Below are 25,953 nucleotides of genomic sequence, written 5' to 3' on the forward strand. Positions count from 1 at the left end.
CCTCTGTCCCTGCCACTTCCCTGTTTTAGGTACGATCTCACTGGCTCCGTGTATCATGTCATGAAGTCATACTGCATCCTCCCCAGGTGAGCTGTGAAATTCAATTGCTCTACTGATATCAATTTCAGTATTCGGTGATGATGTCTGCCCAACCACATATGCCCTCCGCCCCCACCTCTCACACACACACACACACACACAAACACACACACACACACACACACGGTTCCAGCACATTTTGGACCACCTACTCATCCCTTGCTCTCCCTTCCATGCCATCAGCCGTCTCCTCCCGTCACTCCCAGAGCGAGCGTGCTGTCTCTGCGCCTCCCTCCGTGCTCGGCTCGCCTGTAACCGCATCGGTGACTGCTCTGATCTCCTCTCTCTTCACTACTGGGCAGCGTGGTTCTTATTCTGCACCCACCGCCTCCTCACCTGTGGCTACGATCGTTGCTATTCTGCTCTCCCTCTCTCCTTTGCTATGACACCCCGGCCCCATTCTGCTCGGCCTCCGCAGCGCTCTGTCACGTTTTGCTACGTCGTTCTTCACTTCTCTCCACCTTCCTTTGTTGGTCCGTCAAGCAAAATGTCATCAGCAACTTTTGGCTTTAGTCACAATCCTGGTTGTTCACCATTTAAAGCTCCAGATTTCACTTCACTTGAGCCACTGGTGAGGCTTCCCCTGCTCTAGAGGCATCGGGCATGTCTTTCCATAACTGGTGATCGGTCATATTTTACTGCCTTTCACTCCCCTTCTCAACACTAGTTGTGCAGTGGTAGGAAACGCACCATTATTGTTTCTTACTATTCCTCGTGTCAAGCAAGCAAAGATCAGCAAATACAGTCTGGGTTCAAATCGCAAATCGTAGGCCTCAGCCAAAACGCATACATGCAGCGCCCTGCAGACACCCTTCACATGGGGAATGTTCCAGCCAGACTCACTGGCCACAGTCATGACGTCATTTGCAACGGTAACAGAAACAGCACTGCCTCCCCGCCACAACAAGTTCGCAACACGGAGTTGTGAATCTGCCCCAGGAGCGCGATGTGCATTAACACAGTGAACCGTGTTCACCGATGGTGCACGGTTCTCACCTGGCTGTTCACTGCACCTCTGCTATCCCACCTATGGTGCCACTTCCTGTTCCATACAGCAGATTCCTATCACCTTTATGTCTTTCATTCTCTGACTTTCCCTGAAAAGGGCAGAGCTTACAAAATGTCCTGCTTTAGTCTGTTCTATTTTGTGCAGACAACTGAATCTAATGTTTTTTTCTAGCTGAACTATAATTGATTCATCAATCATGATTGATTACTCTCCATAGGACCATTTTGACATTCAGAGTTGATAATGTGTCATACTTTATGTCAGTTGTGGTATTTGATTCCAAGTCATGTCACATCCATTGTTGCATGCATTAAAATGTAAAAAAATGATGACACATGGACTGAGTTTAAAAATGACTGTTATCAGGATAATAATGTATCATTTGAAGACATGCATCGCCATTATGACTAGGGGTTCATTCTAGTTTGCTAATGTAAATTTCTAATTTGCAAACAACCAGGGGTGGGTTTCCCGAAACGTTCGTAGTGCTAAGTACTTCTTAACCTCATACGTTTCATACGAGGTTACGAAGTACTTAGTGCTACGAACATTTCGGGAAACCCACCCCAGTTTAGGTACTTCTTTACTGTGGGGCAGTCAGCAAGGCAACCCATCAAGACGGTGTTAGCTTTTCCACAAATATAAACAAGAAAAGCAAGATTTGCACCTTCATTTTCTATTAGAATGTCTTTAGTTTTTCTCATTACAGCAGCTTCTTGTCAGGAGGCTTCATTATGGCAACCGGGGCGTGGGAGTGGGCTTCTGAATTTACTGTGATTAGTGGAAAGGCTTTGTTTGCAGCTCTGGTCTATTACTGATATAGATGAACTCTCTTGAGTTTATGAGAACCAGTAGGCTCCCTTCTTTCACTTATACACTGAGCACTGGCACAATTGTGACACAAGCACCAACTTGATTAATAGATCTTATCTTTTATATTTAATATTGCTATCAAACACCAAGGTAGACATTTTGTGCATTAGTGCACATTTGCTCTTAACTGCATCCACCAACAAAGATAATACTGTTGAAAATATTTACTGATATCCCTACAAAACATTAGAATAATGTAGAATAAGAATGTATTCTAAATGTAGGTAAAACCCCTGAATAATTGTTCCAACCCTGTCTAGGTTGGGCCTGTAACATAAAGGCTGTTTGTGATAGACCAGAATGAGACTGACTGTAGCTGGGAGGATTGTGGCTAACGCAGAGACCAAATATAAGCAGACCTGAAAATTAGATAATGGAAAGTTGTTGTTTTCAGGTGTTTATGTATATGCAGGATTATGTGATATATATATATATATAAAGTGACAAGACAACAAACAAGTTCTACCTACCAGACAGTCTTCAGGTTGATCAATGCTGAAAAGACAAAACAACAAAGAAAACCAGCTAACTCCCCAAAGAAAGACTAACAACGTGCATAAACAAAATGCATTAAAAACACATGCACTTCCCTAACTCCCTAAGCAAACCACAGACAAACTCAATGCTGCATAACAAACAGCAATCCAGCCTGCTGCACCTCTGTTCTGTACCTTTGTGAGTTGAGTCACAAACTGACAGAATTCGTGCAGACCTTTTGGTAAGACCCTCTGCAATCTCATGTATGTGGATGTCCATCATATGAGTCATGTCACCAGAAGAACAACAGCACGTGGTACGCCACACCGAAAGGGCTGCAAAGCAAGGCAATATGGTGAACAAAAGTTATGTCAAACAGAGACACAATCCTTGAGATTACAGTAGAGAGTTGAAGGCTAGAGCAAATGGGTTCTGACATATTTGGGAAGCAGAGTAACAAATTATGCAGACCATGTACACGATGTGAAGTTCACGGTGGCATGGCATGGTGGCGATGGTTAAATGATCACAGATTTAGTCAGTGGGCACTGTCTTCATGATGAGAGCAGTGGTCTAGCAGCTTATGATTGGGAGGCCTGGATGTTAAAGAGACAAGAAGAGAAGAACATCCAGGAATTTGAACACAAACGTATATGAGAAAAGTGCTGAGAATTGCATGGGTGAAAATACTGACAACTGAAGCCTACATGATGGCTGGAGCAGGAAGTGAACTGCTGAATCACATTAAATGTCACAAGTTGTGACAATCACATGACAACTTTGAGGGTGGTGTTATGGCAGGATGGGACGTACAAGGCATCAGCGGGTGGTGAAGACCAAGAATAAGCTTGTTTGAGGACATTACGACATGGACTGGAACATCTGGGGCTAGTCTGCTACATGCTACAAAAGTCGGAAGGTGCTGGAAGTCACTCACCCATCTGTGCATTGACAGCATAAAGACATGACATTTTATTATAGCCTCAATACTATACATTATAGAGGGTTCATTTGAGAAATGAATGCAAATTAATGTATCCCCTGTGACAAGCTATTGCATGACACTGTAGGAGATAGTGATCTAAATTTAACCTGGGTGAGATCAATGCTAAGGCACTGACAGTGCAAATTGAGGAGCACATCCATGCAGATGGCTGGTCAGCAGTTCTTCACTGGCCTCCACACCAACCAAGCACCACTCTGCCTGTTTTTTGTCATGTCAGAGCTTAAGAGAGCATGTCTGGTGGACATGATGATTATGTGCAAGCTCTATAATACATCAGAATTTGCCTTTGATGGGATTGGGAGACAGAAGCAAGGCATAAGATAGCGGTCACCAAACTGATTGTGAAATCAGATCAAAGTCGGATGGGAAGGGATATATACACATAATCTGTGGTACATAAGTAATGATCCATAATTCATAAGCAACAATCTTTTGAACATCTAGAATAATCACACTGACTTTTTTTTTCAAAACTCAAACTTACGATTGTGACTGAGTTTTTGTTTGTTTGTTTGTTTGTTTGTTTAGTTTTTCTCCACTATGATGTTTCACAAAACAAAATGCTGAGAATGGGCTGTATATTTTTCAGAAAACTATCATTTTAATTTTTTGTTTTACACTAACAATCACTTGATCATCAGAAATGTCTCATGCTAATAGTCAGTCGCCCAGTGTTCAAGAGATTCTGTTTTACTGTCTATGTATCTGGCCTTTTCAGTTTTAAGTTTTAAACAAGGCAACTGACCTCCAAAAGCCAAATTGTTCTTGCATTACATTTCACATCAAGAAGTCTTCATGTCATTATTGTAGTGTTGAGCACTAGTATGTGTCTTAATTACACCTTTAAACGGTTGTTGCTGTTCGACCATGCGTTATTCATTCAGCACTAGACAGCTCCCTTCGCACACGTTTCATGCAGCATAGCTTTCAGCACCTACTGCTTTCGAATTGTTCTGATCAGCAGATATTGCTCATAAAACTCAGAGAGACTGTGAAGTCACGCGACTGTGTGAATCATATTGAAAAGATAACTAAATTGCATCATAGCATCCACGATTTTTCTCAAGTTAATCTTCATTTAGATCTTACGAGCCTAGCATTGTCATTACGCGCGTTTGTAGAGATAGCTACACAAAAAAACTCCGAAATCCAGTAGTACTGACATTTTAAATTGCGTAGCCTATATTGTTATCTCTTCCTATTGGCCGTTACTCAAGTAACTTATCGCCGTCTCAATTGAGTGGACGGGGGGGGGGGGGGGTGCAGCTTTCAATAACGCGGAGCGTCAGAACAAAGGAGAGTCATACGTTGACTGTACGGTACGCCACGCTCCCGAGCTCCAGTATGTGGGTTTGAGTTATAGACCGACGATATCTAGAAATACGCATGAATGAGGTTGCTGGTTACGGTGTTGCTTCTCGGGTATCAAAGACGATACGTCATTGCGATCTGCGGGGATTGGCTGGATTCTGTTCATTTTCTCTGGATTTGCAACCGCGACTGGTCTTCGTCTCCGGAACAGCAGGATTCCTACAGTTGCATCAGGTAAACCGTGCGTTTTTATTACACTGTTTCGCAATCATTAAAATAACTCTGTCGGTAATAATAGCGTTCCCGGATAGGTGACTTCAGTTACGTTTGTATTTTGTGGCGTCCACTTCAGTTAAGTCTAATGTACTGCTTGATGCTTGAGAAGGGTTGCCGCAGTTAACAATTAACCGTATGCCAGCTGCGCCGTATTCAGATAGGTAAGTTAAAATATTCAATAAACCGAAGAAAAATCTAACAAAGTATGTAGACAATTGGCCTACTTGGGGTTTGGTTCTTTTTACCACATTACTATTACTATATGGCACGGAAGCTACAAACTTTAAGATTACTATTGCGCCAATCGGAGGTTGAATTCCTGCTACTTACAATATTCTGTTGTTACTGGTTTTAAGCTATGCGAGTCAATAATTTGTTTATTCTACGGTGCATTTGGTCAAGTTTTTAGACAACCGACTGTAATGACTGTACGAACTTACATTGTTTTTTTTTCTTACCTCTAACCACACTTACACTCTGTTATTTATTGGAACTATTTTAGGGTGGTTCCTGAGGGACTCTGAAAGCATTCAATGCACGAGGAATGATTCCAACATAGATTCGTCAGAGATACGCAGGAGGTGGAAATTGCTACCAGCTGTCATCGGCTCACCGACTCTTTGGAATACACTACAGAAAGGGGCTAAATGAGTTCCAGGACCTCCGAGAGACCGGTGCCTTCAATACCGTATTGTACTTCCAACGGGACTGCGCGGACGAATGGCACTTGCATTGACCAAGTGGATCAGTTGTTCCAGGCGTTCTCGTCCACGGTCGTGCTTTTCGTGCTCGTCGCGATGATCACTGGGATAATATTTGTATCTCTCACGACCTTTCACTTTCACAAAAGGAAGATGAAAAAGCGCAAGATACAGAAAGCGCAGGAGGAATACGAACGCGACAACTGCAGCCCCAAGACAGGCAAAGCTAAACCGGTGGTGAGGCAGTGCATAATGGAGAGACCTGGGAAACGGGCAGCCTCGGCGGTGCAGAAAAGTGATCCAAACACGCCAGACAAGGCAGACTGCAGCGACACAGCCATCCCGGCGAACGACTCCACAGGAAACACGAGACACACGGGACAGGCGCGAGACCAGCACTTTTTGGAATCCGTCGCGGTGTCTCGATAACGCAATGCAATCCCTTTATTTGAAGCTGTAAATACATACCACGTATTCGTATAATTATATTACACGGATGGATTCAGATTAATATATATATATGCATATATATATATACACGCATGAACATTGATGAATCCTCCTCAGCTTCGGGAGGAGCCCTGGGGGGGGGGGGGGGGGGGGGGCTCGCATTCTTCAAGCGCGTTGATTTATAGTGGTTCACAAGATAGTATTTCTATCTGTACGGATTGCATACATTTTCTTCTACCACCCATGTGGGTAGGTTACCACTGTTAAAGCAAAGAGTGGCCTAATTGTAAGTGGCTTGAATTGGTCGCCTGGACGACAGCAGTGGTGGATCACGTGGAATACCTGTAATATATGACTGCGAGTCCCCTTTAGTCAGGTAACCTGCAGTAATGTGAAGGCCCTCTGAGTTAACGGTGATGGCGAGTGTCGTGTATATCTTGTACAGCAGCTTTGACGCTGTCAAGGATTTCAGTGCTGAAATGAGGATTAACTCAAACAACTGGTCTTCTCCATGTGGACATCCTCCTTGTACCGCGTTTTATAGCATTTTCAACATGTTTACTTAGTTTTATGTTTTACAAAATCCTCTGTGTCAGTATTAGACTACATTGTTACTTAAGTTTACGTCACGTAAGAATTCCCTCCTAACTGAGAACTATTTCGATGGGCTGTGGAGCCAATCGTGCCACTGTGTCTTGGCATGACAGCAGCTTAAACCCTTTACCCCAAACTGTTTACGCGCAATTGCAGCTACTAGTGGTAGTATAGCCTATTCCTGTTCTGGTCACGGTGCAGTATTATGATAGCGATATATATAGATAAATATCCACTTGCATTTAATTTATGTATTAGAGCTTTAGATCTTTGCTTTCTTTTGTTTTGCAGTTTTGCTTAAAGTTACTATAATACAAATGATTTGCTATTTAATTAGACTATGCGATAATCCTAGGAGTTGTACAGTTTACGGTGAATAACACGTTTTAGGAAAGTGTTTCTTTGTATTTCTTTGACGTTGTGTTCAAAACTATACATGGGAATAAGGTGAGGGCAGGATAACAGTGATGGACCGCGATTTGAACCATTTTTTTCGGTGCAACTACTTTGAATTACCAATAAAGAATCGTATAAATGGGTGTGTGTCCTCATTAAAACTCATTAAATATAGCCGCCTTAGGGTAATGCGATGTCTATTTAACACAGGTTAATTCTGATGCCTGTGCCAAGGTGCTTGTACCAGGGAAGTTGCAAACGGGAGGGAGGAGGGGAGGGGGTTCAACACCCCGACTTTTGCTGAAACACGATTATATTCCCCCGATACTAAAATATGCTACGCACGCTATGACATCCTAGAACACCCCCACTTTTGAAATGCTTGATACACGCCTAGCTTGTACTACTGTCCAAGTGTTGCGAAATTATACCAATGTGTAATTGTAGAATGCTGTGAAGGTTTTATTCTTTGCAACTTTAGGAAGATTTTGGCTTGTCCTGAACGTCTGAAAGTCATATCCTGTGTGCAGTGAAGTGGCTGTCAGCTGACACAAAGTAATTGGAGCGGTTCAGAGGACTGAGTACATTCACAGACAAAACTCATTTCTGAATGCAACATTCACTCACTCCTCTCAGTGATTTGGTCAGTGGCATCTGAAATCCAATGGGACGCACATAATTTAAATATTTACTAGGCTACACTATATCCTACTACATAGTTATTGGGAATCAGGGCGAAATCATACCGCTGCCATCTAATTCAGAAAAAAAAATAATTTTTGTAAAACAGAACAGAGCATGAGCATGGACTGTTAGCTGTCTAATGTGTCTGTGCGTGCCAAATCCAATTACCCCTCACCAATAATATAATGACCGTCCCTCCATCTCGGTCAAACAGCTAATTGCTCAACTGGAGAAATCTCTCCAACAGGGGCTCCGCACTGAGCAGTAATGAGAATGAACGCCTCGGCGATCTCCGAGCCTCTTATCAATGCCTATATTGCTGCCTATATTGCTTTCAGACTCAGCGCTCTCTTTTCCTGCTGTAGCTGATTCGAGTGGGAGATGCCCGACCTTGCCAAACTACTACTGCCCACTGAGCTATTTTCTATTAACGCTCCCTCTGCTCGTGTGTGGGCCCTGGAAGTCATGAGCAGCGCAAGCGGCTCTCCCAACCCACGACACTTAAACGCAGGTAGCATGTGTCCGCCGTGGAGTGTTATCCACACAAGCAAAGCAGCCCAGTGCTCAAATAACAGTGTTTATTTGTATCCACCTCGCCTTATATAAACACTGTAGGTGTTCATTTCAGACTGTTTTTTTGAGGCAATGGTGAGTTATATAGCCATGCATTATAGACGTGGGCGTAGGACTTCTACTATGACTACTGGTTGCAGAATGACCAACTCGTTTAGCTGGCTGAGTAATCAATGACAAATTAAAAAATAATCGCACGTTCCACGCTTCCAAAAGATTGCAGGCATCTTCGTTTTATGCTATAATGGCACACTAGGCAATATTGTTAAATGATGGCGATAGGCTGTTTTCTGAATACAGCGTCCTTTCTGTGCAGTTGCTTGTGTATCAACAGTTGTAATTCCGTCGCTACGCTGCTCTTAAGGTTGCCAGAACAGTAAAACTGTTTACCTGAAACACAGTGGTGACGTGTGCTCTTGAACGTTAATGGTTGCATCAGAAACTCAGACAAGCAAGTTCTCTCTCTCTCTCTCTCTCTCTCTCTCTCTCTCTCTCTCTCTCTCTCTCTCTCTCTCTCTCTCTCTCTCTCTCTCACTCACTCTCTCTCTGTCCCTCTCTTTCCCTCTCTCTCTCTTTCTTTCTCTCTCTCTCTCTCTCTCTCTCTCTCTCTCTCTCTCTCTCTCTCTCTCTCTCTCTCTCTCTCTCTCTCTCTCTCTCTCTCTCTCTCTCGTCAAAACATTACCCAGAAATGCTAATGGAGGTAGGCTATTAATGAATGAGGGTATTATGGGACAGTTTTCATTATGCAAATGTATTCATTCTAACTGGTTACAATTTATTTCCTTTTGTTTTAGCCACAAAAAAAGATAATTTGACATTTGACATTTTTTAATAACCACACCTACATTTTAGAATGTACAATATAATCTGAACAGAAGTAAATTCAAACATACAAAAAAAAAAGTTTGACTTTTCAACTGGTAATAAATGCTCTAAATGGTGACTGGTGTCGGCCAGAGGAGGATGGGTTCCTTCCCTGAGTCTTAGTTCCTCGTAAGGTTTGTTCCTCATTCTCTTAGGGAGTTTTTCCTTGATACTGTCACCCTTGGCAATTCTCAACGGGGGCTTGGACACGGACACTTGTAAAGCTGCCATTTAGGAATCATAGCCCTTTTTATACATAGACTATTGATTATGCTCTGTCAAGTTTTTAAATGAACTATAGTCCATTCCTGCTAGCAACATGTTTTTGCTTCGCTGTTTTGTTTGTTTCTTTTGTTTGCTTATTTGTTTGTCTCTTGAATTTTGCAGCCTGCATTTGCCTCTCCCTGAACCACCCAGGTAAACACAAGCGGTTGGTATTCTACCTCCCTTTATCCAATTAAGGGCTTTTTGCCCTGACATTTTGTATGATTTACAGACACATATACAGCAAGCCAAGGATCATATTAAATATACAGTGCCCTGATAAGGGGCTTCAATGCTTTCAGTTGCATTATCATATAATTACATCTCTCTGCTGGCTGGCACAGGAAGCGCCACAGTTCTCCCTAGCTGAAGACAGAAAATGGCTGCTCCCCTTCAGAAAAAAAGATAGCTCCCCTCAGCTACGTCTGTGGGGAGAGTTAGCATGGCTAGCATGGCTGAGACAAATGCTGAGTCTCAAAATACAGGTGAATAGAGACACAAAAAATGTGTAGTGTACAGTGCAGTCATACGGGACCAGACCACCTCCAACCATCTCAGTGTTTCCTGTAGTGAAGATGATGATTGGCCACACCCACATTATTGACCACATTGAGCATATTTGGTTGGTCACCCGCAACCAAAACACACTCACATTTTTTTAAGTATTGATATAAGGCATCTAAAGAGACATAACTGTCTGAATATAAGTAGGAGTAGAAGAAAGAAAGTGTGTTCTCACTTTTCAACTGTTATTGGATTATTGCTTGAAACAAAATGAAAGTTCGCTTCAGGTGCAACTTCATTTACGAGACGAAGAAAGGCAACAGGAATGGAAAGAAACAGTCTGCATGACTTTTTTCCCTCTGGAAGCTCACACAAATAGACCCTGAGCCACAGTTAGAGCAGTTACTCTGGGTGGAACCACAGCTACATCAGATCTGATGAATCAGATCAGAGAAGCAATTGTGAAAATATTGCCAAGGAACAGACAGAATAATGGGATATGCGTGTCTATCACCTCAAGGATCCTCAGGACTAGAGATTGACAGTAACTAGTGGAGAACCGATAAAATGTGTAAAAGAGGATAGAAAGAAAGGCTACAAAATGTGCTGAAGCAGATCACGCCAGCTACAAATATAGAAAGGCAGTTTTAGAAACAGGAGGAGAAAGGAAGCCTCCTGGTGGAGAACTATACAGGCATAAAGGCTCCCCGCTAGTCCAAGTGCCTTAGCTAGCATTTGCTTGTACATTTTTTGATAGTAAAAAGATATATATTTACATGGATAGGTTATCTATTAGCCATCCTAAGGTAACATCCACACAGTAGTGTGATCATCCTAAAAAAAAATCGCAAAGAAAAATTCACTGTCGTGACTATATAAAGCGGCTATAAAAAGCATGAGCCCATGACATTTAGTTCGAATCACTGCACCACACAGAGCTGTTGCAAAGAAAGACGGCAAAGTTTTGGAATGTGTGCACTTTCTTTTTATTAAAGTACAGCAAAAAGAAATGAGCTTCCGCAGAAGATCTTCAGAAAAACTACATTCTCACAATCAGTGGCATCAAATGTTCATGAAGAAGCCATTGGTCGAGTGTGTGTCCTGCCTTCGAGAACAGTACCATGTCCTCAGTCTGAGAGCTTAATAACAGACACTTCAGATACAAAGACTATTATGCAAGACAAGAAAGAAAAGACTGTGTAGTATTGCACTAAATGGTGATGTGCAGTACAGCCTTGTGCAAAAATGTAATTGTTTCAGTGCATGTGGAGTGGTGGGACTCCGAATGTTAAAAGCTGAAGTCCTTTACAAATATCCCTAGTTTGCCTCTACATTAACAGGTGATATCACTGGTTTACAGTATTTTTTCAGTGTTTCAGGATGTTGCTCATGCCCAAAAATGAATGAGTAAACACAGTTAGGTTGAATGAATGCAGGACCACAGGTTTTCTGATTTAGAGTATTCATATCAAATAATGAAGAGCTTGGTAATTGCCTGATGAGTTGAGTGAAGTAATAACATCTGTTGTTATGTGGGCCTTCAAAACTGACTTAACAGTTTAAATCTTATTTCAGAATGAGAAGCAAACTAGAAAGCACCATTCACGTTTTTGTATGCAGTAATTACTGTATGTGAACTAGAGGGTGTCAAAAGTAATTCTGTCAGCATTCAGTACATTCATAAATGTTCTATGCACCCAAACGTATTTGCGTAATTTTTCATCTGTCCGACTGGCTGGTAGATGAAAACCATAAGCATTTCATTTTGAGAACTTGAGGACACAAGTAAAAAAATACTAATTTAACTATAGTACCTAATGCAAGACAGTATCTAATGCAAGACAGTACCTAACGCATGACAGTACCTATAATGCAAGACATACCTATCGCAAGACAGACTGCACACAGCGCTAATCAACATAATGCATATGTCACGCATTTAAGAGACAACATGAAGCATAACAAGAGGTGTAAATAACATACAGTAAACAGTGGGAGGAAATTTCCTGTGTTTTTTATATAACAATTTTGGGCCATAACCAGTGATGGTAAGTAATGCTAATACATTTTAAGAGCTCTGATAGTCATTCCAGTCATGTTCGAAAAATTAAAATGACCATCATCCTCATAACGTCTCTACGTCCTTTCCAATGTCATTCACGTCCCACATACAGTCCTCGGGGTTATTGATTTAAGAACCCCATACTACTCCAATCTGTTCACAAACAACTGAAGCACATCCTTTTTAAAGCCTTCTCCCGTTGCCTTTGCCATTTAAAATCCTCTCATCAATCATGGATATTCAAATGATGCACAAGCCTCTCCACACTGTCCTGGCCCGGCCTGGATCAATCAGCCGGCCCCAGCACATGCTAATGAGCAGCTCGGAACTCCGACAAGGTTTCATCACCCATGGTTCCATCACCCTCACGGCAGCTGACCACTCCTATTCTAGTACAACAGCTAGCATTGCAGTCTCTCTTCTCTCTTATTCAAATTCCTGTCATTTTACTTATATTTCCAGTAAAATTGCATGGGCAATATAGGCTAAGGTTATATGTAATGCATAGCTGGTGGTTAGAGCATCCATTCCATAGTACGTGCAGTGCATTTTGTTGATATATTGGAAGGGGTGTAATGGATTATAAGCAGAGTTCTGTTTTTCTTAGTGTTGCCATCTAAAAATATGGCTGAGTAGAAGGCCTGTCTACACATACGAAGATGGAGTCTATTGTTACATATAGGCAGTTAGATGTTTTCTTATTAGTCTTTCATAACCTGAATTGAAATCATAAGGGAATGAACTGTAATAAATGTAATCCCAGTCCATGAATGTAAAGATAAACATTTTGAGTGTGTTGATTTTGAAAACACATACAAATAGCTATGGGTTTGATAAATATAACTGATTATTAAGACAGTGGGCAGATTTAAGCTACGTTTGCCTTAGGTAACATGGTGATAGCAGTGACTATTGAATTCTTCTCCTAAGTTGTTTATAGTTACTATCCAAAATCAATCAAAAGTAAAATCAATTCAAAATTTCACTGTGACCAGCTGACATGAGTACATGCTTTTAATGAGGATGTCTGTACTAAAATGAGGATGCCTGTACTATAATGAGGATAAGAAAGAGTATAAATCTGTATGTAAAGTCATAATACTAAAATATAAATTGCCCAGCAAACTGCCATTCATTTCCTACAAAATGTAATTAGAGTGAAATATATGAACATTTTAACACAATAATTTGCTTCTGTGATTCAAAACCCTTTTGTTTCACCACCAGAAGAAAACGCAGACTACAACACTTCCAGGGAATAAATCTCTAAACGTGAAAAGGCCTGAAATATGGTTTGGTTTGAAAATTATCATAATTTGCATGTACTAATTATCTTAATGCGGCCCCACAATGGCAACATTCATTCGCAGTCTTTGAAGCATTAGCCTTCAGGCCTGCAGGCTGGATACTTGTAGCATGCTGGTTTAAGTGTTTAAACCCATATTCCTCTGCAGAACACCATCTCCATCCAGTGAAGATGTATGACATATAGTAAAGGAAAAGAAATGCTTTCTTGGTTTTTAACAGATCTCTAATCAAATGTTTTCACTCTGTCAATTGCTCCAGCAACACTTTAATCAAAGGTATGACAATTCTCTCGTACCACATGTGGGTGGTATCGCCATTCTGATCAAGCAACACCCGTTCAGAAGGTGCAGGCTTCAGTGTTTAGCAAGATCACAGCATGACTGCAGGGAATAAAACGCTGACCTGGTTCCTGTAATGGTCCATTGGTGCAATTTGATTTTTAAAAATAATTTAAAAAACACAGACGAAATGTGACACATTTTGTGATGTTACACTAATTTTAGGTGTGGTACAACGGTATCAACGTTGTTAATTAGCACTTTATGGATACCTTAGTCTGCAACTACAACAATGTATTGTGGTAACTATGACAACTAATTAACCAATGAGAAATAGATAGGGATTAAATTGTTTAAAGTGAGCGCCAATTTTTTTTATATATATAAATATAAATATTCAAATATAATATAAATATAATTGACATGAATGTTTCAAGCATACAGTGTAAATATTTCAACACGGGAAGTAAACAAATAAACAAATTAAATTCATCGAGTCCGTTACAGCAGTATTCGTGCTATTTAAAAAGAGGTGTAAGAGTAAAGCCTACATGCACATCACTGTCTGGTCGTTGTAGTTCTATCAGCAGTGTTATTTCTCCCCCTGGTGGACATTATGTTGTACTGCATGTCATTAGTTACTATTACTGCAGGACTGTCTCAGAATCTCCAAGCATGGAATAAAATAACAAGGAAAATCAAGTCAATGGCAAAGTCAGTACTGCAGATATTTTTATGATGCACTGCACACATATTGTAATATTCTCTCAAAATGAATATGCTAATCATGGCAAGATGGTCCTGCAGTTTTACATGTAGAAGCTCATGTTAGTGTTTGCAACTTTTTGTATTTGAATTTAGGTAACCAATTTTGTTGTGTTTTGTATTAAGACAGAGAAAGAGAGAGTTTCTGCATACAATGTAGGAGTTTTATACACCAGTTAATGATTTTCAATGTCATATTCTTAAAAAGTAAATACCATATATGTGCAAGGACTTTAAATAAATATTGCTGAAAAGTGTACATTTGTATTGTGTCATTTAAAATATAATATTTAATGTAAAATACAATAACAAGACATATACCATTAGCAAACAAGAAATACCAAATAAATTGCAGACCATAGCATAGCACAGTCTCTTAAAGTTGTCATCTTGGTGATTGAAAGTAAAGTCACAGCAATGAGCTGCATTGTTTTAACCATGTGCTGTATGGTCATGCAGTCTGTGAGGGTGGAGCTGCCATGCCATGATGCAGACTGCCAGTTTGTGAGGGTGGAGCTGCCATGCCATGATGCAGACTGCGAGTCTGTGAGGGTGGAGCTGCCATGCCATGATGCAGACTGCCAGTTTGTGAGGGTGGAGCTGCCATGCCATGATGCAGACTGTCAATCTGTGAGGGTGAAGCTGCCATGCCATGATGCAGACTGCCAGTCTGTGAGGGTGGAGCTGCCATGCCATGATGCAGACTGCCAGCCAGTCTGTGAGGGTGGAGCTGCCATGCCATGATGCAGACTGCCAGTCTGTGAGGGTGGAACTGCCATGCCATGATGCAGACTGCCAGTCTGTGAGGGTGGAGCTGCCATGCCGTGATGCAGATTGCCAGTCTGTGAGGGTCGAGCTGCCATGCCGTGATGCAGACTGCCAGTCTGTGAGGGTGGAACTGCCATGCCGGGATGCAGACTGCCAGTCTGTGAGGGTGGAGCTGCCATGCCGTGATGCAGACTGCCAGTCTGTGAGGGTGGAGCTGCCATGCCGGGATGCAGACTGCCAGTCTGTGAGGGTGGAGCTGCCATGCCGTGATGCAGACTGCCAGTCTGTGAGGGTGGAGCTGCCATGCCGGGATGCAGACTGCCATGTTGCTGTCCACAGTTCACCTGTTGAATCCAGAGGGACAGACCGACTTCCTTCTCCTCAGGAACTGCAGCGTGGTTCTTCACTGATGTGTATTGAGTGGAATTTAAACTTGCTCACTTGTTCCACTTCAGTCCCCTCAATGATTAGAAAACACATGACATCCCCAACCCCTGGCATGTTCATCATCAGCAATCGCCCCACTGACTGTAGTGCCATCACGTTTGGTGTTGTAATTTGAGTCATGCTGGGAGGTAGAGTTGTGGGTGAACTCACCGAACAACAGGGGGCCCACAACACCGCCCTGGAGGGATCTGCTGTTCACAATGAGTGTAGAAGAAGTGGAGTCATTTAGTTTGACAGTTCAGGGTCTGCCAATCAAGAAGTACAGAATGCAGTTGTGGAGTAAGTTATTTAGCCAGATGTGACTTGAGACATGTATGCCTCCGAAATTATACTCTACTGTCTAGGAATGCAAAACACACCGCCATTCTTTCCTATGCAGGTTCATCACCCTTACAGTACACAGTGGAACGTGGTAATTATTTTTAGAATTTACATAATAGAGTTCAAGTTTTATTGTTTTATTGTTGTTCTGATAAATACAATGGGAGATGCAACCTCCCCTTATCAGCTTTCATGATATTGTCCTGATTGTCCAGAGCAGGCTCAGTAGATGATTAACTAGCTTTGGAAATGTTCATGCTTGCATCTTCTTCTACAAGATTCTTGTAAACTGTTTCATAGATCTGATGCGTTTTATATTTTGTGTATAGGTCTCTATACCATCAGGATCAGAATCGGTGGATAATATGGGCAGGAACTGACTGATAAGTTCTTTGTATGATATCTCAGGAGAGCTGCTAAGATGCTGATTTTGTATTTTGATTAACAGTTGCACAGTGAGTACAGTAAACCAGTCCATATGTTGACCATCACAAGCCCCTATGTGTATCAGAAGGCCAGGAAACACATCAGTATTCTCTGACATTTCCTCTATGAATTGTAAAGAGCAGTAGAAGCTTCACAGATTCTTGCGCAAAGTCATACGGAAGCTGATAAGCGTCAGATTTGTTCATGTTTTTCTCTTTCAGTATCATAAATAGAATATAGAATAGTGTCAGAAAACTTCTCCTTGCAGTTCGTTTTTTGACCTGAGGATTCAGATTTTTCTCCAAGCGTCAATGAATTTGGTCTACAAGATCCTTGGAAAGCTTACTAATGTTTCTGGAGGAGATGAGCGTCTGTAGCTTTTCTGCTGTCAGCATTAGGCAATGAAAAGATGAGGAAATGTTTTGTTTTTCAGGTAGAAAGTTGAAAAGCCTTTCATCAGCATGGTCATCCAGACAACTGTGATATGTATCAATGACTGCTGTCCTAACATCCCTGGTCTACATGAGCTGATCCCTCCTTTGCAGTGACTGAAACTGAGTGATCTGTCTCACAACTTTGTAGTTTGTAGTGTAGGCAGCCTGTCAGTCAGAAAGACTGTCAGTGTGCAGGCAAACATTCATGAATGCCAACAAACCGGTGTGTAAGGCAGCACACATGTTTATAGGCAAACTCCACTAGGCAAGCAATGGGGTACACATATCCCTAGACCCTTAATTCGGAAGGATAAAGCTTACTGAATGTGGCAAATGTTGAAATGAAACTTCCACCACTGAGCTAACATATATCTGATCAGACGTAATGGTGACTGATGGACAAGGCTAAGTAAGTTAGGTAACCAATAAAATATATGGGTTACTAGTAGATGAAGGAGCTGACTAGTTCATATGGCAAGCAACAAGTCAGTTGCTATTTTAATGCATGTGCTATATATCACTTATTAGTTACAGTTATTAAGGTGTTTATGACCTAATTCATAACCATTACTTTTTAAGTTTAGACTTTTTAATGAGGGAACTCTTTACATCTGGTTGCTTCTCTCCTAATCTATGTTCTCAGATGTATGTCTACTATATTTGAATACAACTGAATTCCTAATACAGATCTTCTCATCTGCATAATATTTCAGTTTCAAACAATGAAACGAGTCTGACAGCAGCTGAGTCCTGCCCATTAACACTAGATCTTAGCAGCCATTTCCAAGCTTCTGGTCTGCTGATAAAATTATGGTTTTATAACTGCAAGGTCATTAGAAAATATCTAACAAAATACATAGTTGTATATTTTGGCACATGGCCAAAATATACTATTATATTTAATATAATTAAAATGCAATTTTTTTGTAATTTTGTCTAATGAAATGAGTGAAATATAATTGTTGTAGATGTACACTAATGACGTCAGGGCGGGTTTGTGTGACGATCCTATTATGCCGTCATATATACGTCTCTTTACAGATTTTGTGCTAGCCGGTATTTGCTTTTGCTAACGACTTTCCATAATGTTCCCTGGGTTTTGCCTTAATTAAATGCTGTACACATTCCACTTCGTGTAAGATTTTTCAGTGATACTTTACAAATTAACTTAAAATGGCTCGCTTCATTATTTTGCTTTTGAATACGGCGTTGAAGTGACATTTGTTGTCAAACGCAGTTGTGTGTGATTTTTGTCAGGCATCTCCGGGCACCTAAAACTCACGGTAGTATATTGAAGGTCCTGATCTACCAGACTGCTTTCTTTGGACAGCAAACACGGCAATGGCGGATTACGATAGCTACGATGACCGGGATCGGGCTTATGGTAGTTTTGGCGGCGGAAGAGGGTAAGAAAATACCAGTGGAAAGAACAGGAGTTGATGCTTTTTGCATGCGTTTCCAGAAAGCACGGCCGAAGCGTCAGTGTTTGGTGGGAGGTTGTAGGAGTTGAAGCGAGGGGAGGCCCAGCGTGCACGGACGGGCTCGGTAGCTGCACGGTCCCAGTATGATGAATGGGACGCCGATTATTACCACGACGCAAGCGCGGGGAGTGGCATCGGGTCCAGATGTGCGTGGGGATCTCCGGATCGCCTTCCACCACGCACTTCTCGTTATAGCGACCCAATGATGCCAGAACATTAAAAAAAAACAACAATCTGTTCCTGGGATCAGTGGTGTGGTTGGTGCCAGCGGGGCGGTTGGCGCCAGGTAGTCACGGGGGGGGGGGGGGTGTAATAACCACATGGAGGGCAAGTTGTGATGCCCCGTGGGGCGATATGGGACGCGATGGGTTTAATCCAGCGCCTGCAGTTTGGGACGTGGCTACGTGACGGCTGGTCGCGGCCGCTCGGCTGCAGCTGCAGTGAGGGTTGTGCCCGGGCTGCGCGCGCGGGACGCAGTTGGGCCGCGCGACTCGGCCCCGTGGCGCTCGCGCCGCTCACGCGCTCGCCGCTCACTCCAGCCGCGCGGACGCCGCTCGGGGGTCTTTCAGTGCGGAGAAGTGCGCGATTTGCCGTGATGTGGATCAACAAGCCTGGCAGCCGGCGTCGTCTTTTAACATTTGTGGAAACGACCTCTCGATCACGTGTCGTATGTTTTTAAAGGATAATGACATGCGGCGACTACTCTAAAAATAAAAAAATATGCGCTTGTCATATGTAGACGTGAGCCAGATGTCAGTATGTGTTCCTGTCAGTTCTTCGGTGTCCCCCACAGAAACATTTACTAAGACTCCGTTGGACTGTCTGGACTATCTATCTCCACTGGACCTCATTCGCATCGCTGTGTTTGATTTTTCATCATATTACCAGTTGCACCAACTCTGCACAAGCAGAATTCAAATGTTCGGTCCATTTTCTTTCCCTACTTGCTCTTTATGTGACTCCTTTAACGGTGGTTTCACATCTCCTCTGGTTTGTGTTATAAATCAAGACACATTTGTGGGAAGTATGTTCTTGGAAGGGTCTTCTACGTCTAAATGCGTTTCGCTCTTTCTGGTACAGGAGATATTTGCTTTAAAAAGCACAGCAGAACCCCCCCCCCCCCCCCCAAACAACTGATTCAGCCTGGCTTTCTGTACCTTCACCAGTGTTCCTTAGTCACGGTGTATACCAGCATGCACACGTAAGCCGTGATTCGTTGAAATCACTATTATGGCTTCTATTTAGCAGTTTGCCTCGAGCATTTGTCTTAATTGTCTTGAACAATAGACTTATTACTCTTCACCCTGGCAAATTAAGAGCATGGATTATTGTGTTTGGGTATGTGGGCAAAGCACTAGAGCACCAAGTCGTCCAGTTACTGTCAACAAAGAAGAATCACAACAAAATAAATAAATTACAATAGATTTTTGTCTGCCATGTGTTTTAGGTCGTTGCCTTTTAATGTTTGTCCCAGGCTTTGCACCTATTGCAAAGCATTATTGCATTATTGCTAAGCTGATTTAAGCTTTGTTTTTTGTTTTTTATCTTTTAGCATTAATATATACTAGGATATAGTCAATGTAAAATGCCATAAGTGCTAATAAATTTTTTTGACATTTTATTGTTCTTTAATTAGCATAATAGTAACACCATATAGTTGATGCATTCATTACACTGTGATGGGAGTAATAAATGTCTTTAAATGTGGAAAGGGGGGGGGGGGGGCCTTGTGATCAGAAGCCAAATCTGTCAGGTGCAAACACTGAAACCTTAAATTCCTTGCACTTCAAATAATGTATGAATATATCAAATAAGTTATCAAAAATGTATAAACGGGTTATGTGTGAATGTTAATTACCAAATAAAGAAAATTAAAGTTCTGATATTTGCATGGGGACACGTTTGCATGCTTAATGTTCTTGTGCTCCTGTGATTCAGCTTGCCTGAGGCGAGGAGAGTTCCTTATCTTAATAACAGCGACAGCTCAAACGAGACAGGGACGGCATCTGCTCTGAAAGGCACAGGAAAAGCCTCACTGACAAACTGCTGTGGGAAGTCTGGTTTTGTACCAGCATCTTGTGTTCTTTCTTCTGCCGAAAAAGATACCTTGCCAGAACTGTGTTTATGCTGGAACACCTGAGGGGCTTCCTGAGTTGCTTGTTTGGGTGGGAAGCGTTCTCCATTGTGACAGGAGCAACCACATAAGCGCACAGTGAGATCCAGGAGAAGATGTTCTCCAACCTGCGCTATGCACAGGCCAAATCCACCTGCTTCTGCACTGAATTAGACTAGACCAGGGCTGTCCAGGGTGCAGTTTGCAGCCCATCTGAAGATTGCCAGCATTGTTGAAAATGGTTTGCATGCTATATTTATAATGAGACAATTAAATTTCACCTGAAATTAATGAAGCCGTGCAGGAGCTGCTGTTTATTTTTGATCACTAGATGCCACAGTAAAATAATCACAGGGACACACGGACACCGAGACCGGCTACACTCCCCTCCTTGTCTGGAGTCCAGATATTGGACCAGAACTTTCAGTGACTCAGTTATGCATGTTGTGTTACGGCTCCTAGAGTGCTTGTGGGTTCCAACCTCGACATGTCAGTCCTCCCGACCAAAACCGATTCCGCAAAACCTTGATTTAAACAAGCATGTAATGTATGGGTGCGATGAATTTTAATTTTTTTTGTCCTTAAATCACACACGTCGGATTGAGAGGGAAGTTCTGCGCAGGGACGCTCGCTGATCGCTTGTGTTTTTGCCCAGCAGACCCCGAGGTGGAGGCGGTGCGGGCGGACCCCGCAGGCAGAAGGAGTTGCCCACAGAGCCCCCTTACACGGCGTACGTGGGGAACCTGCCCTTCAACACAGTCCAAGGAGACATAGATGCCATTTTCAAAGACCTCAGTGTTAGGAGTGTGCGACTAGTAAGAGACAAAGAGACAGACAAGTTCAAGGGTACGTTGGAAAGGGAAAGGTTATTTGACATTTAATAATAAATTGTTAATCATGTTTATAAATGAGCTTGTCTTTTCTTTTTTTGTTTGTTTGTTTTGGTCCAGGCTTCTGTTATGTAGAGTTTGATGACTTGGAATCTCTAAAAGAGGCTTTGACATATGATGGCGCTGTGAGTAGCCTGTGTTTCATATCTTCATTTATTCATTAACTTGGCGCTATTAACATTGTGTCCCAGTAATGACATGGGCACATCTTTGACACACACCTCTTTGCTACAGCTTCTTGGGGAGCGATCGTTGAGGGTGGACATCGCAGAGGGGCGGAGGCAAGAACGAGGTGGTGGTGGATTTGGCTTCCGAAAAGACGACAGAGGTAGTGGTCTCGCCCGGAGATGGACGAGCACTCCTCATCGCCATGACATTTTTATTTAATCTGTATACTCTTCATATTTGTGCCATGTACATTTTATTAATTTCTTTTTGGTTTTACTTGGAACTGCTTTCAACCATCTTCTGTCTACTCAAATCCAAGTTTTAGTATGAAGGAGTAATTCATAAAGCAGTTGGAAAGATATTTGGTAGCAACATTCTGAGGTAGAATGAAGCAGGTGATTAAAACAGCTTCCTGAGACGAGTACATCTGTATTCTGCTTTAAAATCCTCTAACCACCCTGAATGCTCTTAGATCCCCAATGTGTTGGGTTATGTTTAGAGTAGGTGCAGTCTCAGCCCATCAGGATCAAATGGGTTCAACACAGGATATTTTAGATTGGCATATTAATTGCAAAGGTAAATTGGCAACTGCATTGTCTTCTGTATAATTCAAATTCTTCCACTTTAGTATATACATTAATTACCTTTTTAAGTACCCATTTTTAGGTGACCTTTTCCAGATATTTGGTAGAAACGGTTCTTTTGGAACAATCATAAGGAGTGTTTTCATACTAGAGCTAGATCTTGGGTTTGAGTAGGCATGTCTTAATTTCTTCATCTGCTCCACTGTTCTCCTTTCCCTGTGTTTCCTCTTAATAGATATCCTTCCGCTAAATCAAATAGGACAGCATGGGCTTTTGGGTCCCACTAACTACCAGGCTGCTTTCGCAAGGCTGCCCTTGTCCGTCAACCTGGCTTTTTTCTCCATAGCGGCACGACTAACCAGGGCGTGGCTGGGTGGCACTGTGCCATGTGGGTGGAGCTTTCTCCACCCTGTCCCACTCCGTGTCTTAGACTACAGCCTGTTTGTAAACAGAGCCCCCCCCCCCTGTCCGTTTCAGGCCGCGGTGGCACGCGGGGGTCCAGAGGAGGGGGACGCGAATCCAGAGATGACTTCGACCACTCTGGTGGAGGTGCGATGGGCGGGGCCACAAAAAAACAGAAAGGCGATTGGTCGAGAAAAGCACCCACTTGGGTGTCGGAGGTCTAGATAGATGAGCACATAGATTTCAGAGGCACTCGCCCTAGACGATTCTCACACAGAGACATGAGGACTTTGGATTACATAATGTGATGTATGAACACTAGAGTTTTTTTTTCTTCTTCTTTCCCTTCCCATAGATTTGTGTTTTTTTGCCATCTTCATGATTTCATAAACGCCATCTCATTGCCATCAGTTGTATTCTTCCAGGAGTCTGAACCCGTTAGGAGTTTGTCTAAAATACTGATCAAAGATCCCGAGCTCCTACCTGCTTTTGAGTATTGTGTATATGTTAAATGCCTCCTACCTTAAATCAGAATTTTGATGCAACTTCCACTATTTTGGGAGAAAGTCAATGTGCAGTAATTAACATCTGTAATTTTTGTGTTTGTTTGTTTTTTTGTGGGGTATTGTTTTCTCTCTCTCTCTCAATCTCAGGCTTTAGAGATGATGACTTCATGGGTGGGAGGAGTCGAGGAGGCAGTCGTCCCGGCGACAGAAGGGGTGGTGGCGCTGGTGCTGGAGGTGGTGGTGCAGGAATGGGTCGCTATAGGGACGGACCTCCACGTGGAGGCCAGACGGACTTCAGAGAACCCTCTGATGGTGTCATAACTTTACATTCTTTTTGGACTTGACTCAGACTTTATTAAAAGCTCACCTGCGAATGTATTGAATGTTCAGATAGTCAAATAGACTTCTACTTGTAATATTCCTACTAATAATTACAACGGCAGCCATAATTTGTAGTATTAATGGCGACGTTTTGGGGGAAGCTGGCTGCTTTGTAGAGTCTTGAGCTCAGGCCGCTGTTCCTGTCTTTTCTCCTCAGAGGAAAGAGCGCAGAGACCACGACTACAGCTGAAGCCTCGTACAGTCTCCGAACCTCTAAACCAAGTGGCCAATCCCAACTCGGCCATCTTTGGGGGTGCCAAACCCAGGGAGGAGGTAATATCCAAAGACAAACACTAAGAGACTGCAGCCTCCCTCAGTGTGCTGAGATGGCCGAACGGAGGGAGGGATGGGGGTGGGGGGATGCGGGACCCGGACAAGACGACAAAAAAAAACCATGATAAGACTTGGCCATCTCTCCTACTAGTTAGAGATGGAGTCCCTCCTTCCGAGTCCAATTTGAGTGAATATATTTATTCAAGAAGGCAAAAATAAAACATTTATAAAGGAGAAGAAAAAAAAAGAAATACACCTTCATGACACACTTGCACATACACAACGCATACACAAACGAGCAGCTCGTGAATGCATGTCAAACTGAAATGGTTTTTATGTCCACCTCTGCTTCCCTGTAAATAGTGCCTGCTCTGTTCTGTAGTTTTCGTCAGGGGGAAGGCTCATTCACACTCTTTGTGATACGAAAAAAAGGTTTAAATGGAATCCAAACTGTTCTAAGATTTTTGAGGATTTTTTGTTTTTATTTAATTGTTTTCTTAGTAATATGTAGACACTTGTCTGATTTTTGCACCCCATTACTGTGCGATGATAATGATGCGGGTTTGTAAATTCACTCTGGTACAACCTCTCTGCATACAGGAGGCCAGGTGCATTCGGCTTGTGCCTCTTCCACTTAATCCATATTCATTATTGCAGTGGAGACAGATTTTTAGTGTCGGAGGAGATCTCCTTACCCCCTGCATTTCTGTTTAATGGTGTCTCGAGCCCTGCTTGGTCCATGCACCAGCCCTCGGAGTGGTTCTGGAGATCCGTCCTGTTTGAGCAGAACCATATTTACATGCGCACCAGATCACATGCACACTGATCGTGTCAAACAACAAGTTGACGCATCAGAGCAGCGGTAGCAAAAACTTGTACAGGCAGCGTTCGGTTCTGGGGCCGTGTGAAATGTAAAATGTATCATGTAATAGAAGTGACAGCAGCGTTTATTAGTCTACCGCAATTTACCGAATTCCGTTTGGTCACTTTGTTCATGTGTGGAATGTTAAGTGTTGCATTTCAGCCTCTGTGACACAGGCCCTCATCTAACCATTGTGTTCTCTCTTTTGTTTTTCCGTTCTCTAAGAATTGATATAGCTGTGTGGCTGCATTATTGTGGAAGGCTAGACTGGATCTACGGGCTTTGTACACCTAAAATCTTTCAAAGACATCTCTCAAAGAAACGCAGCCAGAGTGGCAAGGTGCCAAGCCTGTGCCCCTCTGCACGCTCACACCCCCCTCCCCCCCCAAAAAACGCCTCGTCTGATTGGCTAAAGAGAAGCTGGACTCGGGGCACGTTGAAAAAAAGGGAGGGGGGCGCGGCCCAGGCTTACACCTGACCGCGTCTTTCTCCTTAATGTGAAGTTCGAAGTTCCCACACCTAAGCCCGGCTCTGAAGACAGTGACATCACTTTGGTTCTGTTGCCTTTGGGTAAGGACATCAGTATGTGTACTTTCTCTCCCTTTCCCAAGGCATCTTTGTGTTAAAAAATTTTGAAATTCTAGACACGCGGGAGTAAGTGCTAGACCGCTGTGTCTTTTTAGATTTTGCTTCAATTGCTGCTCTATTTTTTGAAATAACCTTTCCAGCCTTCACTGTCCACTGTCTTAAACATTAAATGGTTTAAATGGCAAAAAGATCTGAATGTTCATTTGTTTTATACATAATCCTGGCATAACCATTTTGAAAGATTGTTTTTTTTTATTATTATTATTATTATTACTGGTTGTTTCTTTTTGGTTTGTTTGTTTTGACCAAGTCTGTTTAATCCAGTTAAGCGATGCTTTCTGCAATAATGTGTGGTGCAGTCCGTTTGTTTTGAAGAGTGAGATGAACGCATGCTAGATTTGAACATGATCAGCTACAGTCTCAGTCAGGCAACAGTCAACTTCCACAGCTTGATAGTAAATGTGTTTAATCAAAAAAGAAAAAAGGAAAAAAAAAAAGAAAAAATGTAAACTGAATATACGGTCAGTAGTACTGCTTTGACATAGGAAGCTTATTGAACAAAAATCACCCGCACAGTTCCGGTCAAGGTGATATCAGGCTCTAGTCGTCTACTCTTAGATCGAGTATAGATTTCTCTTTGGATATCCATGTGTTGCAACCATTTTATTTTACTGAACATGAAATGGAAAGTAGGGCCTTTTCTTACTGTACTATAGAATGATTGGCTGTTTTTATTGTTTTGTTCTTTTCATTTTCCTACACTGTTTATGGCAATAAAAGATCTCATCTTACGGTGTTTCATATGAATGTGTCCA

General features: G+C 42.3%; 1 protein-coding gene and 1 long non-coding RNA gene across 4 annotated transcripts; one reads left to right on the forward strand and one right to left on the reverse strand.

Moving 5' to 3' along the window:
- Window positions 1–1,718: 1,718 nt before the first annotated feature.
- Window positions 1,719–24,467, reverse strand: LOC143477620 (uncharacterized). The gene is made up of 5 exons (XR_013121591.1): window positions 24,384–24,467; window positions 2,930–3,054; window positions 2,653–2,793; window positions 2,452–2,476; window positions 1,719–2,340 (listed from the first exon to the last, which is right to left on the reverse strand). It is a non-coding gene; the product is annotated as an uncharacterized LOC143477620 (long non-coding RNA).
- Window positions 18,143–25,929, forward strand: eif4h (eukaryotic translation initiation factor 4h). Of its 3 annotated transcripts, XM_076976312.1 has the most exons (8): window positions 18,143–18,296; window positions 21,143–21,330; window positions 21,435–21,499; window positions 21,609–21,702; window positions 22,604–22,675; window positions 23,182–23,346; window positions 23,573–23,688; window positions 24,776–25,929. In XM_076976312.1, the coding sequence occupies exons 1-8, from the start codon at window positions 18,232–18,234 to the stop codon at window positions 24,779–24,781; spliced, it is 771 nt and encodes a 256-aa protein (XP_076832427.1). In that variant the 5' UTR covers window positions 18,143–18,231; the 3' UTR covers window positions 24,782–25,929. The 3 variants fall into 3 exon arrangements, with proteins under 3 accessions (XP_076832427.1, XP_076832429.1, XP_076832426.1); XM_076976314.1 differs by lacking the exon at window positions 22,604–22,675; XM_076976311.1 differs by lacking the exon at window positions 24,776–25,929 and having other exon boundaries at window positions 23,573–23,998.
- The last annotated feature ends 24 nt before the right edge of the window (window positions 25,930–25,953 follow it).

The sequence above is a fragment of the Brachyhypopomus gauderio genome, chromosome 16, assembly GCF_052324685.1.
Source record: "Brachyhypopomus gauderio isolate BG-103 chromosome 16, BGAUD_0.2, whole genome shotgun sequence".
Taxonomy (NCBI): domain Eukaryota; kingdom Metazoa; phylum Chordata; class Actinopteri; order Gymnotiformes; family Hypopomidae; genus Brachyhypopomus; species Brachyhypopomus gauderio.